Source organism: Nyctereutes procyonoides, unplaced genomic scaffold (genome assembly GCF_905146905.1).
Source record: "Nyctereutes procyonoides isolate TBG_1078 unplaced genomic scaffold, NYPRO_anot_genome, whole genome shotgun sequence".
Classification (NCBI taxonomy): Eukaryota; Metazoa; Chordata; class Mammalia; order Carnivora; family Canidae; genus Nyctereutes; species Nyctereutes procyonoides.
Window position 1 is genome coordinate 42,786,857 of NW_026575133.1, and position 19,358 is coordinate 42,806,214.

The following is a 19,358-nucleotide window of genomic DNA, read 5'->3' on the forward strand; positions in this document are numbered from 1 at the left end:
TGGTGGGTCTTCCCTAGAACCCCGAGAAGGCACAGAACCCAGCCAACACCTTGGTTTCCGCCCAGTAAGACCCCTTTCAGATTTCTGACCTCCAGAACTGGAAGCTACTAAATTTGTTTCTCCGGGCACTAAATGTGGTAATTTATTACAACAGCAATAGAAAGCTACTATAAAAATCCTTCGGGTGAGGTCAAAGAGCACTGGTTTCATTTGGTCACGTTCACTCTTTTTTATTTTTTTAAAGATTTTATTTATATATGAGATAGGCAGAGGGAGAAGCAGGCTCCCTGCAAGGAGCCCCAGGCAGGCCTCCATCCCAGGACCCCGGGATCACGACCTGAGCCCAGGGCAGGTGCTCAAGCCCTGAGCCCCCCCACCGCGGGCGCCCCTTATTCCTGTTCACTTAGCCGAACATTGAAAACTTTCCGTGGGCAAAGAATTTCATTGGGAACAGGGTACATATGCATGACACACGTGTGTGCCTGGTGCCCTGGGATGTGTAAGACGCAAGGGGCTGACCCTGGAAAAACAGCAATGAGGGGTGGGCCCCGCAGTGTGGCCGGGAATTGGGGATCCTCAGGCCTCTCAGGCCAAGGAGACCAGGTGAAGGGGGGGGCACCCGCTGGTCCTGTGCAAAGGGCCGTATTTCCCGGTCCAGCCCCGGGTGAGGGGTTTGCTCCTCACTCCCCCGCTGCTCTGGGTCAAAGGGCAGACGCTGCCCCCCACCCCGCGCGCGTGGGGTGAGGTTTCGGAGCCTCCCCTCGGGTCTAGAAACGTGCAGAGCCTCCGCCTGAGCCAAAGCCCTAAACTTCAACCGGCCACAAGAGTGTGCACGTGAGATGACTGCATTTTTTTTCCTGCCAAACCAGAATTAGCCGGTATAGGAATGAACGAGCGTGGAGATTTGAAATTGCTCGGATTGGAAGGAAGCCGGCGTTAGGCTCACGCGCCTCGGGACGCACCCAGGCTCGGCGGGCGCTCCCCCGGCCTGGCAGCGGGCGGCGCGGGGGCCGGGATGCTGGGCCCCCCGGCCGCGGCTCGGGACGGACGGCCGCTCGGGGGGCGCCGAGGACACCGGCGGGTGCGGGCATCGGGGCCGGCAGCCCGGTGAGGCCGCAGCCCCGCGCCGCGCGGGCGGTGAGTACCCCGAGGCCGCGCTGCACCCGGGCCGCCCTGGCTCGCGGGGGGCTCGGCGGGGCGCGCGGCGCAGGCCCGGGGCGGGCCCGGGAGGGCTGCGCCGGGGCGCGGGGGGCGCGAGCTGCGGGCGGGGACGCGCGCCCCGCTCCCCAGGCCGCCGGGGCGCACGGACCCCCGGACCCCTCCCCGGGCCCCCCTCCCCGGGCCCCCTCCCCGGGCCCCCCTCCCCGGGCCCCGCTCCCGCCTGCCCGGGCGCAGCTGGGGACTCGAACCCGGCGGGGAGCGGGGCGGACAGCGGGCGAGCGGGGGTGCGGAGGGCTCCGAGCCCGCGGGGGACGCGGGTGCGCGGGGTGCGGCGCTCGGGCCGCGGGGGAGGCGGGGAGACCGCGGAGCCCGGGAGCGGGGCGCGCAGGGCTGCCCCCCCCCCATCCACCGCGGGCAGGAGAGGGACACGGGGGCCGGCGGGCGGGGGGGGGGGGCGACCCGGGGCTGCCATTCCCGGGCACACGGCGCCAAGGCCAAGGAACCGGATTCCGCTTTCCAATTAATTAAGCCGGTTTCCTTGCGCGGAAAAGTTGATTCAGACCAATTAACGGGGATGAGCGAGGATTATTATTGAGGATTAGGAGGGCTCCTTGTCGCCTGGTCTGGCGAGCATACGTGTGTGTGTGTGTGTGTGTGTGTGTGTGTGTGTGTGTAAGAGAGAGAGAGATGGGGGTGGGGGGGAGAGCAGGCTCTGGAATCCCGCAAGCCCGGCCGCACCACCTGCTAGTTTGACCTCTAGACTTCACTGCCCTCATTCGACAAATAGCCTCAGTTTCCTGGTCTGTGCAATGGGGCCTTAATGCCAACCGGACAAGATCGGGGTGGAGAAGCCACTCGGCACAGCCCCGGGCCCCCCAGAAGGCCTTTATATGTGCCGTTGTCCCCAGGTCACCGTGAACCCAGGGCAAGTGTCCGTTTCCCCCAAGCGGGCCTCCCCGCACTGCAGCTCCCCAGCCAGCGGGGCTCTAACCTCCTCAGCCTGCAGGGCTCAAGTGCGCCCCCTAAGGCCCACGATTTCCTGTGCCCCCAGGTCCTCCGGGCTAAAGATCCCACAGCCCAGGTGGAGGTTGACGCGCCCCTCGCCCCGCATCTAAGGAAGAACCAGTTACCCCCCCCTCTGCCCACCTTTCCAGGAGGTTGTAATTTTAGATTTCCCCGGGCGCTTTCCCCTTTCCCCTTTGCCTGTCATTGGCAAAGCCCCCGCCGCTTGCTCACGGAGCCCCAGCAGCCAAGTTAAAAGAGTGAAGGATTTGCTGATCAGATTTACTCCTGTATCGGAGCTGCGGAAACTGAATTTAATTTTCATCTCAGATACAGCTGGCTCTGAATGATTTTCGCCTCGACGTGGTAGCACATGAATTGGAGCCGGCCTCCATCTCCTAGCTTTCAGGGGTTACTTCATTTCCCTGCGTTTAGGATGACTTTGCCACCATCTGTGAACTCCCACATGGGGCAAGTGGAAGGTTGGCTATTGGTCTTCCCATTGCCTTCCTTCACGGTCTTCCGTGCAAAGGCTTAATGTTACAGGCTGAGCCTTCAGCAGGCCGCCTGGATTGGGCTCCGTCTTACATATTGATCCTAGAGGAAGCTCCACACTCGGTGCCTCCATTTACCCCAGTGTACCACGTGTGTGTTGTTCTACACGTGTGTCAGGATGTGGAGAAGGCGGGAGAGCTTGAAGGCCATGTGGTGGAGAAAGATGTGGAGCCTGGGGAACCATCCATAGTTCACTTGTGTTCTTTCTCTCTCTCCTCTCTCTCTCTCTCTGAGATTATAATACTCAAATGGTTCTTTTATATCTTATAATTATGCAAATGCTAAAAGCAAACGTGGGGTGAAGGGGATAGATATGTATTTTTCTATTGTCCTTTGCTTTCGTTAACCTGGTTGGGCAATAAGTTAACTGCGGTTAGTCAAAACAGAAATTACTTGTAGAGTGAGTGAGCTATGAAATGCAGATGGCTCTATTGCCAGGTGTATCTTTAGGGACCTCCTGAAGACGGGACAGCACTTCGTTTTAGCCACCCCCACCCTCCACCAGTGCTCTGCATTGGCTACTGTACGCTACATGCACCCTTGCGTCCCTTGGATAAAACGTGGCAATTAAATGCTATCCGATGTCATTTATTTATGAACAAATGAAACGGAAATGTTGAGAGCAGTTCAATGGCATCTCCATCTCTTAACCCATAAAATAAATAATTCAGTGAGCATATCAATTTCTTAACATTGCTTAGGAAAATGTTTACTATTTCAACTCAGCGGTTGAAAATGATAACTTTGGTGATATTATTATTTCAAACTTTTTCATAGATGTAAACGGCTTATTATTTTCAAAAAAAATAGATGTAAATGACCTTTATGAAAATGCCAGGCTGTGTTGTTTTGTCTCACTAAACAGAGCTGAGCATTATCCCACGGATTTAAAATGATGTTATTACATCAAGTGCCCTCCTTAATGCCCATCACCCAGTTGTACTGGGTACTATATGCAACTGATGCATCACTAAATTCTACCTCTGAAACTAATAAAATATTTTTAGGAAAAATTTTTAAATAAAATATTATTATTACTCATGTAGGCCAGTCACTCCCCTGATTTCTTTGCTTTCTGGCTTCTCGGAATGCTGCATCTAAGTAGCAGAGACAGAGGGAAGACAACCACTGAACACCCACCCCGTCTGATCCATTTGTAGGCTTATTCTCTGGGCCTCCTGCCAGTGCAGCTCTTGTCTGGGCTGTGAGCTCTCAAAAACTAGGGCTGTCCCATTGCTGACTGTCGCCAGGCAGGCTGTCCTCTCCCCAGGGTCTCAAGAGCAGGGTAGTGGCAAAGTAGATTTCTTAAGGGAAGTGACTCTTGAATCATCCTCTTTCTTTTTCACAATTCAGCCACTAATCTACAGGAGGCAAAAAGCCGATCCAGATGATGTTTAAAAGATAGAGGTAGGGACTTTTATTTTGTTACTATAAAATTAATACATATTTATTGTGATTTCTTTTTTCTTTCTTTTTTTTTTTTTTACCAACAAGACAGATTAAAAGGAGGAAGAGTCCGTTAAGACCATCATCCAAAGAATAATCTCCCTCAATGTTATTCTTTTCACGCCAGTCTTTTCTCCTATGGATGCCTATTTTTAACAAAAACAAAGGGATTCTTGCACATATCCCAAGTCGTAGCCTCCTGTGTATAATTCGCACCTTGGAGTGCCCTTCTTTCCATGTTCTCAAACAGCCTTGTACAATTGGTTGATCTAGCACATACTCTAATGTTAGAGATTAGAGATGTTTGCAGGGGTTGAGGGGGTTCTCACCGTGTCAAGGTTTCACTATTGTATTTAGCTGAATCTTGAGGGAGGAGCAGAAGAGGAGCAGGATGTTAGAAGGAGAGAAGTGCGTTCCCGAAAGAGAAAGAGAAGGCCGTGCCCCGAGGCTTAAGACCCTGTGCCAAGGTGAAGGAGCTGCAGGTGCCTCAGCAGGGCTGGAGCGCAAAGGTCAAAGGCAGGGAAATGAGAGCAGGAGAATCAGTGGGGAGCCTGGCAGAGGCAAAGGGGGTTTGGCCTTGATCCTAAAGCTATCTTGACAGCATGGAGAAATCACATGGCACGATAGCACTTTATCTTATCCCCCAGCCGTCTGCAGAGCGGGGAAGTGGAAAGGACCCAGGCAGACAGGAGCAACGTGGGCAGGAAGTGTAGGGGTTGAGGATTGGATGGGTGTTTAGGACATAGAGTCATTTAAAAGATAAAAATAATAATGAGGACAAGGCACGAAGGAAAGGGAAAATCGAGATGAGCCTCAGGACAGATCCTTGAAACTGGCATCCTTGGTTTCCCAGCACCCATTTCTTCCCAGCAAACTTTAGCCAGAACCAAAGCCACAGTCCCGGGATCCACTGGCTTTTCCTATAAAGGGTCAGAGAGTAAGTATTTTAAATTTCATAGACCACATAACCTTTAAAAAAGGTAAAAACAAACAAAAAAAATTTTTAATAAAATAAAAAACCTGGGTGGCTCAGTCAGTTAAGTGTCTGCCTTCGACTCCTCGTATCAGACTCCCTGCTCGGTGGGGAGCCTACTTCTCCCTCTGCCCTGCTTGCTCTCTCACTCACCCTCTCTCTCAAATAAGTAAATAAAAAAATTTTTTTTTTAAAAAAAGGTAAAGACAATTACCTTTGTTTGGAGGGGTTTCTCATGTATTTGGGATTGTTTTTTTTTATTTTATCTCCTTCCTCCATTGCAACCAAAGGATTTTCAGTAATAACTATGTAGTGGTTCATAAAAATCATCATTGTCTTATATTTTGTCTACTGTTTTTTTTTCTTTTTTTTTTACTGTTTTTTTTTTAAAGATTCTATTTATTTATTCATGAGAGACACAGAGAAAGAGGCAGAGACATAGGCAGACAGAGAAGCAGGCTCCCTGAAGGAAAACCTTATGTGGGACTCGGTCCCATGACCCAGGAGTCACAACCTGAGCCGAAGGCAGACGCTCAGCCACTGAGCCACCCAGGTGCCCTTTGTCTTCTGTTGTAAAATAATTGAAAAAAGAAGAGATTTCTATTTTAAAGACATCGTGCAGATTGAGTAAAACATCTCATGTATTGACTGCAAATTTTACTCTCTACGCGAAAGGTTTTCGCCTTGCAGTCTTGCACTTGTTTTGCTATGTTACATTTTAAACAAAATAAAATCTCCAAGTAGGCATGAAGAACTCAACTTCTGGAGCTTCATCCCTACAGTAACTACACGTTAGTGCATCTCGCAGGTCCTGCTGCAGACCCAGGCTGTGCCACAGAGATGCTCCAGCAATTCTGATCTCCTGGGAACCTATCCTCAGAGCGTATGTACAGTGTAGCTGGGGCCAGATGGGTGTCGGGGTCAACAGTACAACTAGGATTTCTCTAGAATACTTCCCGCAGATAAGACTGTTTACAGAAGGATAAGTAATAGCACCACCCTGATTTGAAGTTTACAGATAGAAAATTAAAACGGAATTATGTGGAACTTTGACCAGCAAAAGATTTTTTTCAGAGTGTTTTTATCAGGGACGTTGTCTAGATTTGCTGGCACATCGAGATCATAAAAAGGCAGACCAAATTCAGTCGTTTGTTGTTGTTTGAAAGTTCTCCTCTGATGATGCTCTCGTTGCCAGCTTCTGGGGGGAGGGCCTCCAGGGCCTGTACCTGGTGCTGCGCACCCTCAGAGCTGCAGGGCTCAGCTCCACCTTCAGAACTGCCCGACAATCACTTCCACTTGCTGTGGGCAACAGTCTGTTCCATATTCCTGAACGTTGATACCCCTTCATAACCACCATCCTCTTCATTCTCAGCCAGTGACCTGACTTTCTACTTCACCCAAGAATCGGACCGTCGGGTGTAACTTCTCATCCCACTACCTGGCATGTCATCTCCATCCACCTTCTGCTTTGCTCCTGCAGATCAAGACCAATCCTCCTGTCCCACTTCCTCAGGATTACTGTCTCTGTCTCCTCCTTTTACTCTTTATCCTCAGTTCTTATACACATACTTCTTTTTCATCCTGAAAAATAAAAATGCAGCCAGAGGCTTCGCCTGACCTGGCATTGCCACCCCCCTCCAGCTCCATTCAGCCTCCGAGCCTTTTTTCCTAACATCTGGAGATGGATCTGCGTAGAGCACAGGTCACCATGTCTGGTTCCTGTAGGACTCAGCCTCTGGGTGTTCATCATGCGCAAGAGAAACTCTAAGCTCCTGACTTGGCACACAGGCATGATCTAGCCTCTGGCTCCCTGGTAATCTCACTGGTAACCTAGACATCACTGTAGTATTCAAATGATTTTAGTCTGAGTTTCTATTTTTTTTTTTTTAGATTTTATTTATTCATAGACACAGAGAGAGAGAGAGGCAGAGACACAGGCAGAGGGAGAAGCAGGCTCCATGCAGGGAGCCCGATGTGGGACTCGATCCCGGGTCTCCAGGATCACACCCCAGGCTATAGGCGGCGCCAAACCGCTGAGCCACCAGGGCTGCCCTGATTTTCTATTTTTAAATCAACTTTCTAGTTTCCCAGGGAAATGCTGGAATGCGGGTAGGTGGAATGGGTAAAATATGTGTCTTGTGTATCAGACTTGAGTATCACCATTATTAGAAAGTTCTAGCTCCTATTGTAAAAAATTAATTAATTGGCCTTCTAGTTTACTACTCTTTCCTGAGTTGGTTCATATGAGTTGGTCTCCTGAGGCAAATCCTCTCTCACTCTACCAAACAAACTGAAGACTTGGACCTACAAAACAAGAACCAGATGCTGTGCCAAGGGCTCTACCAAGGCAAAGCTACCCTGAACGGCTGTTTAGAGCCAGGTGTCTTCCTTCTGTGACATCTTTGTTGTCACCTATCAGTGTCCATCTCAATAACAGACACACAAGGCATGGACTTTTGAGTCAGGAATAGCTGGATTCGATTCCTTAGGTTCTGGGATAGCCATACTTCATGGCCATGAGAACTTGGGAAAGGCACTTGACTTCACTGGGTCTATTTCCATTTCTTTAAAATATGGATAGTAATGCTTACCTATAGGATGACGGTAAAGATGAAACAGGTTTCACAAAAGCACTTGGCAGTAAAAAAAAAAAAAAAAAATGTCAGGAGTGTTCCAAACCTGCATGAAGACAGGATGAATCTGAAGGCCACTTTGGTTATGATGGGGAGGTAGAGCTGTCCAAAGAAGATAAAGATACTTTTGGTTTGACATTCAAGGAAATTATTTGTCATGTGTATTTCAGAAAATCTTGGAAAATGTATACAAGTCATGAAGACATTGGGTATGATTTTGAAGATGACCCCAAAGATAAGAAGACACTTAAGTCCCATCCAAACATTGACAGTGGATGGGCTTGGATGGTGGTTCTTTCCTCCTTCTTTGTGCATATCCTTATTATGGGCTCCCAGATGGCCCTGGGAGTCCTCAACGTGGAATGGCTTGAAGAGTTCCATCAGAGCCGTGGCCTGACTGCATGGGTCAGCTCCCTCAGCATGGGCATCACTTTGATTGTGGGTATGTTCACGTGCAACCTGTTGTAAAACTGAATTATAAGTTCACCATTCTCTGCTGTAGGTAATGTTTTAGATTGTCAAAATATTAGACACTGCATGCTGCATGTAATGATGGTACTATTTTATTTTTCAGGCTAAAATATATATAACATCGCATTCACTGTTTTAACCACTTTTAGGTATACAGTTCATTGCCACTGAGTGCATTCATCACCACCATCCACCTCCAGAACTTTTTCATCGTCTCAAACTGAAACTCTGCACCCGTGAAATAAGTTTCCATTCCCACCTCCCCTTGGCCCCTGACCACCCCCCCCACCTTTAGTCTCTATGACAGTGCCTGATAGAAGTGGAATCACTCAACACATGTCCTTTTGTGTGATATTACTGTTTGAATATTATGAACATTTGGAGTGTCTTAAAAATTGATCATTTAAAAAACTTTTGCCCCAAACTCTGTTTTCTTGACTGCTACTATTCATTATATATCACTACAGGTCTGTTTACTTAACATTTATGAATATTGGTAAAAGATAAAAATTTTAGGGAAAACACCATAAAACGCAGGTAACTATCTTATTTCAGAGTTCTGGTGATTTAATTTGAAATATTGATCACACACTGTTGAAAAATCTATTAAAGTGCTTTTAGAAAAGTTACAGATCTAGCTAACAGGAAGGAATAATAATGTATTTTGTTAAACCTTACCACATACTAATCTGTGAAAGCAATTCTTTATTTATTTATTTATTTATTTATTTATTTATTTATTTATTTATTTATTTATATTTGTTTATTGATGAGAGACACAGGGAGAGGCAAAAGCAGGCTTCATTCAGAGAGCCTGATGTGGGACTTGATCCTGGGACTCCAGGATCATGCCCTGGGCCGAAGAGAGACGCTCAACTGCTGAGCCTCCTAGGTGTCCCGGAAAGCAATTCTCATGCAGTTGGAGATGCCAAGCTAGAAAGTTATCATAATTATAAGATGTTATTATGGCCTCTGTGTTTCCTTTTGGGAACTAGACAATTTTTACTGTCAACTAATCTTTAATAAGCATCTATCATATAACAGGTGTTTTCCCTTACTTTATCTCTTGAACGTAAAGCCATACTTTTACATTGAAATTTTTTTTTACATTTATTCTTATTTATTTATCTCTTAGAATGTTCATGCCAGCAGCGGGGAGGGGCAGAGAGAATCTTAAGCAAGCTCCACGCCCAGTGCGGATGGAGCCCTGCTCAGGACCCTGAAATCATGACCTGAGCCGAAATCAAAAGTCTGAGGCTTAACTGACTAAGCCAAACAGGCACCTCTACATCAATTTTTTTTTAATCTCAAGTATTCATGAAATCACACTGGAAACATAGATGGCCTCAAATCTTCTTCTAGTTCTGTGAGCGTTTGCGTATGACAGGCATCTGTGTGCTTGATGAGAATCTCCCTTTTCAGTGATTTCCACATTGGTAATTAATTCCTTGACTCCAATTCAGAGATTTGTTGATTTTGGCTGGCATGCAGGCAGTGATCATTTGGATAATACAAATAATATTAATAATGGTGATATTGCTAACGATTAAAAACAAGGATGAAGTGTTATTTCTCAAGATGTGTGTGGAGTATGCGTGTTTATCAAAGGAAATTAATACTAATCTAGTTTTAGAATTACGTAAGGGCACCGTTACGTGTGTCAGGGAATTGCCGGTAAATTCTTGCCTGCAATATTAAGGAACTGACTCCTTCAACCCTGCATTGGCCTTGTTAAGACTAGCACTGTCATATGAAAAACGCAGTGTAGGCAATATGCTAGTTTTATGTTGTATGTGATTCAGCCTTCTCAAATAAGTCAGCGAAGGAAAACTGTACTTCTAGAAAACTACCATCCAGTTTTTTCACCTTTTTAAAAATAAATCTTTAAGGGGAGCCCGGCTGGCTTAGTCCATAGAGCATGGGACTCTTGGTCTTGGGGTCATGAGTTCAAGGCCCACATTGGATGTAGAGATCACTTAAAAATACAATCTTTTTTAAAAAAATACAATCTTTTGTTTATTGTTTAAAGATTTTATTTATTTATTCACAAAAGACACCGAGAAAGAGGCAGAGACAGAGGCAGAGGGAGAAGCAGGCTCCCTCCGGGGAGCGTGATGCAGAACTCGATCCCAGGACACCAGGATCGCAACCTGAGCCAAAGGCAAAAATGCTCAACCACTGAGCCACCCAGGTGCTCCAAGAATACAACCTTTAAAAAAAAAAAATCTTACTTTGGGGTAAACCAAAATACTTAGAGATTCAATCTGGGAAGTCTGTGTCTACCACAGAAAAGAAGACTCCGCGAAAGGCCAGGATAGGAAACGTCCCCTTATTTTCCAAATCGTCCAGTGAGGTTGTCTTAGATATAATTTTGTGTTTCACAAGTCCTACAAAAGTAAGCAATGCGAACCAGTCCTGAAATTGTTGGAAATGATTTTGAATATGACTCCAAAATAAGCACACCTAATTCATAGCGATGGTGAAACGTGTTTGTCTTCTTGAATTTAATTGGGAGGTAAGTAACTATATATTCAGAATTCTGTTTGCGAGGCCACGAATCCCGAGCAGTGCGATTTCAGCTTGTAGACTAACCTTTCTACAGGAAAGGTACCTGCCAGATAAATATCTTGTGCCTTGGAAATCATAACACAGCAAGGCTCATAGTTATATAAATAAAAGGTCTTTTATCTTATCGTGACCCTAAACTGCTGTTCGTTATCTTAAACTGCCTGATACAGGGTGGCTGCAGATCTGTTGGGTGTTTTCCGAGCCAGAAGCCTGCAAGAAGAGCTCTCCTTTATTTACCACTTAGTGTGTGCTACGTGCACGTTATGCATAGGCTCTCGTTTGATCCCACTGCAACGCCAGCGCCAGACCACTGTCCTCTGTCTGACAGAGGAAGACATGCAATGTTCACAGACTTCCTTACGAAAGGTTAAACAGCGAATAAGCATGAGACAGGCTTCAAAGCTGGCCCACTGGCCTCCAAAGTTGTGTCTACTCTACCACACTCCCTGCCCCTACAACAGATGAGAACTGAGAATATATTGGAAGTGAATAAATATAGATTGTTCTCATTTTCTAATCGTTGTAAGCACACTTGGGTTTTCTCTTCTACGTTCAAAAAAAAAATCTGTGAATTATGTTAGAGTTGAAAACTATCTCTCTGTTGGGCAGTGGCTTGCATGTAGGAAATTTAGTTGATTCCTGTTTCATTCATTGCTAGCATGGGCTTTGCCATTTTCCTGCCAAAGGTCCCAATTTTTAACAACATGTAATCGCCTCAGTCGTATCTACAGCAGCCTTGGTGACACCCTCAGAATAATTCTTGGTGGAAGCCATGTTGGGGGAATCTATAGGCTGCAGAAGGATACTTTCTTGCTAAGGAGATTTTAGACCAGCGATTGCCAATCCTGACTGCACATCAGATCCATCTGAGGAGCTTTTAAAACCCCTGCTGTTCACGCTGCACCTAGGCCATTAAATCAGAACATCTTGGGATGGGACCCAAGCATCAAGATTTTTTTTTTTTTAAAGCTCCTAAGTGACTCCAATGCTCAGCCAAGGCAGACAGTCATTGATTTAGAGGCTCTGAACTCCTTACTGCAGTGAAGGATTACCCTAGGAGGCCGGGAGTTCAATGAACTACCTACTTTCATCCTTGACTGTATGCCAAGGTCACCTCAGATCATTCCTCCCCTCACCTGAGCTTTTTTGAACCTATGAGATGCAGGGGCAGGAAAGAAGTTAGGACTTCCTCCTGGTGTTGCCTGCAGTTTTATTATGTGGAAAACAGGCCAAATTCAGATTTCTTCTGAAGAGGTGAAAGTCTGCATCTCGTCCCAGAACTCTGGATTCCTCCATAAAAGTGGGAATCATAGCCAGACAACCGCCCCTCTGCCTCCTTTGCCTCTTGTCCTTAGACTGTGGGGAATTCTATTCATTTTGGTGAAACTCTAACGTGACCTTAGAGAGGCCAGTTGACCATCAGCAATGATGAGAAAATGGAACAGAAGCAGAACACTTGGGTCCGACTTCCTTGTTTTGACCCTACCTGTGTTTGGTAACCATGGAGGAGGCATGCCATCTCTAGGGCTGGCTTTGCCCGTCTGCAAGTCCTAAATGACTGAAGCTCCACCACGTGAGAGATGATGAACCAGAAAGTCAGACAGTTACCAACTTGAGTTCGTATCAGTAAAGCAATTAATCCTTTCTTTTCGATATACAACATTCCTCCAGACATAAATATCTGCTCTTACTTGGGAATTCCACCTCCCTCCTTTTCCCCCAAATGTTTTCTTCGTGCAGTGTTTCAGAAGCAGGCAGTATCACAGAAAAGCTTGCTTCTGGCCTCTTCTGTTACGTGGACAACATGATCGGGCTCCTGAACTGCAATCTGGTGACTTGTCGTAGTTTGAAAGGCTGATTAACCGTAGACCGATGAGTCATGACTTTTTCTTTTTTTTATTTACTCCTCTTTGTGGGCCCCCTGGGTGGCTCAGTTGGTTAAGCATCAGACTCTTGATTTCAGCTCAGGTCATGATCTCAGGGTCCTGAGATCGAGCCCCACCTCAGGCTCCATGCTCAGCAGAAGGTCTGTTTGAGATTCACCCCTCCCCCTACTCATGCACATTTTTCCTCTCTCTCAAATAAATCTTTTAAAAAAATATATCTATGAAGAAATCAAAGATACGTCTTCAACTTATGGTTTCTGAATTTCAGTTGCCCCCATAATTCCCTTAGAAGTTTTTAGCAGTGCATTTAGTTTATATATATTTTTTATACCATGTGCTTACTTTATGGTACATAACAGTATATTTATGTAAAATATATTTACTGTATTGTCCATTCTAAGAGGTTTATCTGGTGAGTTATTTGTGTAATACACCAAGGTTAAATTAATAAATCATCACCTTCATCATTTTTAGGATTAGGCTTGCTCGGAATCATTAGACAAAGAAAAAAATCCATTAGCAAACTGTGCATCCAAATCTAACATGAATGTAGATAGAACTTTAAAGGAACATTTTGTTTCAGTTTGAACTAAAAGGGGAAACTCCTTAGAGTTTAACAAATTTTTAGCCTGAAATAGTCCCACCAGAATATAGGGCTTCGTAACTAGGAAAAGGAATAATGATCAAAAGTAAGATGATGTTTAAAATGTGCCATTTTACTGAATATAGACCAAAGGTCACACTGTATTGCTAAAGTACAGATTGCTTTTTGGACAGGGAATCACTGATCACCAGGCAGGCATTGAGCTTCTGTGACCTCAGAAGTTACCCAAGGCACCTGGGTGGCTTAGTGGGTTAAGTGTCCAGCTCTTGAGCTCAGCTCAGGTCTTGAGCTCAGGGTGGTAAGTTCCAGTCCTGCATTGGGCTCCGTGTGAAAAAAGAAGTTACCACAAAATCAGGAAGAAAACAAAGAGGTTTGACAAAAACCAGAGTGTCCTAGGAAAATAGGCAGTCAGGATATGTGTCATATGATACAGTATTGCTGCCTGCATAGCACCCACTGCACCCCGAATCGTATCTCTGGATCTCAACATGGTGTCATAAAAATGTATAGCCTGGTGGGGCTGGTCTGCAACTGAGAGTCACCAGAGGCTGAAGTGCATATGAAGCGATGAGAAGTTCTTTTCAACACACTTTGCATCCAGGTATCCTCGTGAAAAGAAATTATCAGTTCTTTACAGGAAGCATGGGAGGCCTGAAAAATCCCTTTCTGTACTCCCCTTAAGGTCTGAAGGCAAGAAGTCAAATAACAAATAATGTAAATGAGGGCAGAAGGCCAAGTACAAGACCAAAGGGAAGGGTGGTGACTCTAGCAAACTAGGAGTGGGGACACAGCTACTCGGGCCAGCCCACGCACAGCTCCAGCCCATCTTGGCTGTGTGGGAAACTGCTGGATTCTGTGCAATCATTGGATTTCTTGTGAATGCTCTTAATTTTTAAATGCTGGCAACTGATTCAAAATATCTTTTAAAGATTGTATTTATTTATTTCAGAGAGAGCGAGCGAGCATGAGTGGTGGAGAGGGGTATAGGGAGGAGGAGAAGCAGATTCCCTGCTGAGTGGGGAGCCCAACACGGGGCAGATCCCAGGACCCTAAGATCATGACCTGAGCCAAAGGCAGATGCCCAACCTACTGAGCCACCCAGGCATCCCTAAACATCTTGTAAACTGTTTTCTGGATAAACAAAATGCATCCGCAGGCTGAATAAGCCCGTAGACGGCTAGTTTAGGACCTACTTGTGTTTTAGACAAGAGAATGAACTAACTCATCTGTCTATTTATTTCAGGTCTGCCTTTCTTGAAAACCTAGCACCTTGAGCTCTCCAGTGACATGACCAGTGAAAGAAACTCATCTTTGCATGCTAAAAGCTTTCTGCATATAAAGCAATGGGGGGTTGGGTTTGTTTTATTTAACAGCCCTAGTAATTTTTAGTCTTTGTCTTCATTGAGGATTTTCGAAGAAAGCATGAAAATAAAACACCATCAGTCAATTCCCTTTTCCATGTCTCGAGACAGGACCTTTCATTGGCTTGTTTATCAACACCTGTGGGTGTCGCCGGACTGCCATCATCGGAGGGCTGGTGAACTCACTAGGCTGGGTACTGAGCGCCTATGCCGCAAACGTGCACTATCTCTTTATTACCTTTGGAGTGACAGCTGGTAAGCATGTTGATTATTTTTAACCTTAATTTTAAATATATTTGTTGGGCATTTTGACAATGAATACTTGTGGAGAAAAAAAGAACCATTGAAATATTAAAATATTTTGTCCTTTTTTTAAAAGATTTTATTTATTTTTTCTTTTTTAAGATTTTATTTATTTATTTATTTATTTATTTATTTATTTATTTATTTCAGAAGAGAGAGCCCCGAGCAGGGGAGGGAGGGAGCTGGGAGGGGCAGAGGGAGAAGGGGAAGCAGACTCCCCGATGAGCAGGGAGCCTGAGGTGGGGCTTGATCCCAGAAAAGCCCTGGGATCATGACCTGAGCCCAAGGCAGACGCTTAACTGACTCAGCCACCTAGGCATCCCAGATTTTGTCCTTTTCCTCCACCCCACCCCACCAGGAAATACTTTTTAGTATAAGATATTAAATATGCCTTAAGTGTGGAAAAACAACCTAACAAGTGTACTTGGCCTTCCTGTTAGAATTTAATTAAATTTCCCATGATTGGTTCTAAGTGCTAGTCTTCTCTCTTATGAAGAGTAGGAAAAAGGAAGGTAATAACAGTCTTGGGTGAATAGACCAAATATTAAGGAAATTAATAACATTCTGTCATTTAATAACTACAGAATGGAGCATGAATCATAGAATAATTATTTTCTCCTTTCGCTCTATTCAAATGAATGACAAAGCAGCAAAATCCACATATATGTAGAGACCCTTAGGAAGCAAAACTAGAGCAGAGAGTGTCACTCCCCAGGGGAACAGGTAAAAATTGGCTACCAGGTGGTTTGCATATCCGTTCTGCAAAATACATTTCCAGCTATTATTTCCTTTATCAACGGGTAGCCGAATTCACACAGATAAGAAGTATCTTAACTTGTACAATTGAATTGCAGTGAACCGGATCCAGCCTGACTTGAAATCCAGAGCTACAATCCTAATAAATGACACACTGACAGAAATGTTGGTATAAGAGTTAAAAGTTAGAATACGGAAGTCTTGCTTCCCCCCCACCCACTTATTATCTGTGTGACTTCAGGCAAACTACTTAACCCACTTATGCCTCAGTTTCCTTATCTGCCAAATGGGATCATTAAGTGCTCTGTTTAAAGGGTGGTTGAAATGATTAGGAGATTATCGGTGTAAAGCACTCAGCACAATACTTATCACAAAACAGAATCCTTGGTAAGTGTTAGCTAATATATAATTGTTGTATGGAATGTAGCATTCTTATTATAAGCTTAAGTGCCTACTTTATGATAGCCGGAGACGTGAACACGAAGACCTCCTCTCCAAATAAGTTGGCGAGCTGATTCTCTGTAATTTACGTTGATCCACATTTACACATAAAGCACTTCTATGTCCTTTGAATCATAGTTTTAAAACCATGGATCTGAAGGACTTGGTAACAGTTCTTAAAGAACAGCTTAAGATGTTTTCCTGAGTGTTACCTAAACTTCCCCCCAAATACTCCAATGAATAGAGCCAGCACTGGGATTTTTATATTGTGGGTGAGGAAATAAACACTCCTGCCGAAGCTAGGGAGTAACACTGGGGTCTCCGTGGCACCTCCTGTGAACTGGATGTGGTGGTCACTGATTATATAGACTTGGTCCTAAAAACTGAGACTTGAGATTAATTCCCCTCATTTAGAGATTCCTATGATTCGATTCTTTGTTTACAGGATTTTTTTTTAAATTTATTTATGATAGTCACACACAGAGAGAGAGAGAGAAGCAGAGATACAGGCAGAGGGAGAAGCAGGCTCCATGCACCGGGAGCCCGACGTGGGATTCGATCCCGGATCTCCAGGATCGCGCCCTGGGCCAAAGGCAGGCGCCAAACCGCTGCGCCACCCAGGGATCCCCGATTCTTTGTTTAAATGAACTTTTTTTCTTGCAGTTAATTGCTGATTGACCTGCAATTGATATTGTTTCCATAGTCATTCACTTATTTATTCAACAGATAGTTCTGGACCCAAGGAAGTAGGAGGAAAATCAGGGGGCTGGTGAAAGGGAAGTGTGTCTTGAGACTCTTTATTACTCCCACTTGTTATACAGGAAAAACCAAAAAAAAAAAAAAAAAAACACTCTGCAAATAAATGTATCCACCTCCCCCACAAATATATATCAAACTATATTAAACTGGAAAATCCAGCTAAATCAGTTAACTTATATATGCAAAACTCTGGGCTGTCACTAGAGAGGCATGTGGATGCTGATTAGCAATCTAGGCCCTATTTAACAGAAAAGAAAAAAAATGGGAAGATCTGCAAAAAGAAAGCACTTGAGGGGCACCTGGGTGGCTCAGTTGGTTAAGCATCTGCCCTTGGCTCAGGTCATGATCTCAGTGTCCTGAGATCGAGTCCTGTGTCAGGCTCCCTGCTCAGTGGGGAGTCTGCTTCTCCCTCTCCCTCTGCCTGCTGTGCGCGCTCTCTCTCTCTCTCTCTCTCTCTGTCAAGTAAATAAATAAAATATTTTTAAAAAGAAGGAAAGAAAGCCCTTGAGAAACACATTTCACTGTATAATTTACGTTTGAGAAAAAACTTTGCTGATATCCTGCTTCCTTCCAAAAAGTATTTGAGACAGATTTGTTTGTATCTCTCTCTCTCTCTTTTTTCTTTAACATCTAGGCAATTAAAACTGTGTAGGAGTATCCTCCTATTAAGCGGAAAAAAATAATGTCTTACTTAGCCGAGGGAGTCTGGACAGATTTGTTCAGCCTCACCAGAGCTCCGTTCTCTTAAGCCTGTCTCCTGAGGACACCTTTCCCCCCATCCCCAGTGACCCAGAATCTCAGGATTTTTTTCTTCCCATCTGGGCCTCTTTCCTCCACCTGGTTGGTAGGGCCGTAAGCTCATCCTCGGAGCCCGTGAATAGTTATTCCAGGGCCCTTCCCAGGGCTGGACATTAGCAGAGCCTTGGCTGACCACTGGGCTTGAGCCACATATCCCCAGGGCCTGTCCTATAAGCTCATGCAATAATTGTGCTCATTACAGACAACAGAGCCACGTGAGGAGGGGAGGATGCTGGTAAGGACATGGATGGTGTAACAGGGAAATAGATACTTGTGACGTTGGGCGTGGATTTTGTTTTTTCTTCATATACGGGAGCATTTATTATTCACACTAATTTAGAATTAGTGCTGCTCTTAGGTATCTCGGTTCTATTCCTATTAATCATTTTATTCTGCTGTTGTTTAGAAATCCATAACCACACTAAATTTAGGATGTTGGTTATTGTCGGTCACAAATCAAATTTTTCTAAAAATTAAACTCATTTTGTGCTCTCAGCAAAATCTAGACGATGACAAATTTGACAGGACAAATGACCCAGTTTCCTCACAAATAAATGTCAAGAAAAAAGAAAGAGAGATAAATTTTAAGAAAAAAATAGAGGAATTTAAAAGAGACTTAAAAATCATATCAAAGAATAGCACTGTGTGGGCCTTACTTGGATCCTGATTTTAAAAAAAAAAGTATTTTTAAAAATAGTCATTTATGAGACAATTAGAAATTTGAACACCTTCTGGATGTTTCATGATATCAAGTAAATTGTTCATTTTTTTCAGTTAAGATATGATGATTATGCTGTTTAAAGAATTCTTCTCTTAGAGATTTATACTAAAATATTTGCACTTGACATGATATATGTGGGATTTGCTTTACAGTTAGAGGGAGGAAGGAGTGTGTTAGTGGACTATTTTTCTCTGCTTCTTTGAATATTAGGAAGTTAGAGATTCTGTTTTTTATGGACTTAAACATCATACAGATTAATCCAGAGTTTAGTTCAAAATTAAGGCTAGTCATTTTCTTCATGCTAATTTATCACATAATGCAAATTATGATCATTGTCCTCTCTGAGCTTGCAAGGGGGACCTGCTCCCACTTGTGCTGGGAATCACTTAGAAGCTTGCTTAACTGTTCTTAAAACAAGGGTATCCACCTGAAGAGTGGTTGAGGCTCATTGATTTCTGACAGTTGCTGTAAATATCACTACTTTTAGGTAAATAAAGGAGGCAGGTTGCTTCTGGAGGCTTCTTTTGGAAACTCAGGCTGAAGCAAAATCCTTCATCAAAATCCTACCTGCAGGCAGCCAGGGAGATGAGAGTTTTAGGGTGAGAGGCAGTGGGAAAGGACCAGACTCTGCAGTTGGGTCTGAGTTCCACCCTGGATTATCCAGGTCCCTGCAGCTCGTCTTGGGCAAGTAGCTTAAGTCTTCATGAGGCTCGAGAAAGGGGCATAGGGATACCTGGCCTGCCCAGTCAGAAGAGCATGCAACTCTTGATTTTGGTGTCGTGAATTTGAGTTGAGCCCCACCTTGGATGTAAAGATTACTTAAATAAATAAAAGGTGGTGTGGGTTTTTGGGGGGGTTTTTTGTTTTGTTTTTTTAAGATTTTACTTATTTATTCATGAGACACAGAGAGAGAGGCAGAG

General features: G+C 44.6%; 1 protein-coding gene across 2 annotated transcripts in view; it reads left to right on the top strand.

Annotated features, from left to right (window-relative positions):
* The first annotated feature begins 882 nt into the window (after positions 1 to 882).
* The window catches only part of SLC16A14 (solute carrier family 16 member 14), a 29,020-nt gene continuing 10,544 nt past the window's right edge, over positions 883 to 19,358 (top strand). Inside the window, exons 1-3 of one of the 2 annotated variants that reach the window (XM_055346355.1) lie at positions 883 to 1,137; positions 7,941 to 8,212; positions 14,772 to 14,915. In XM_055346355.1, coding sequence (XP_055202330.1) covers positions 7,954 to 8,212; positions 14,772 to 14,915 — 403 coding nt within the window. In that variant the 5' untranslated portion in view covers positions 883 to 1,137; positions 7,941 to 7,953. Of the gene's footprint in view, positions 1,138 to 1,910; positions 4,126 to 7,940; positions 8,213 to 14,771; positions 14,916 to 19,358 lie in introns of those variants that run through there. The other variant, XM_055346356.1, reaches the window with a different exon arrangement.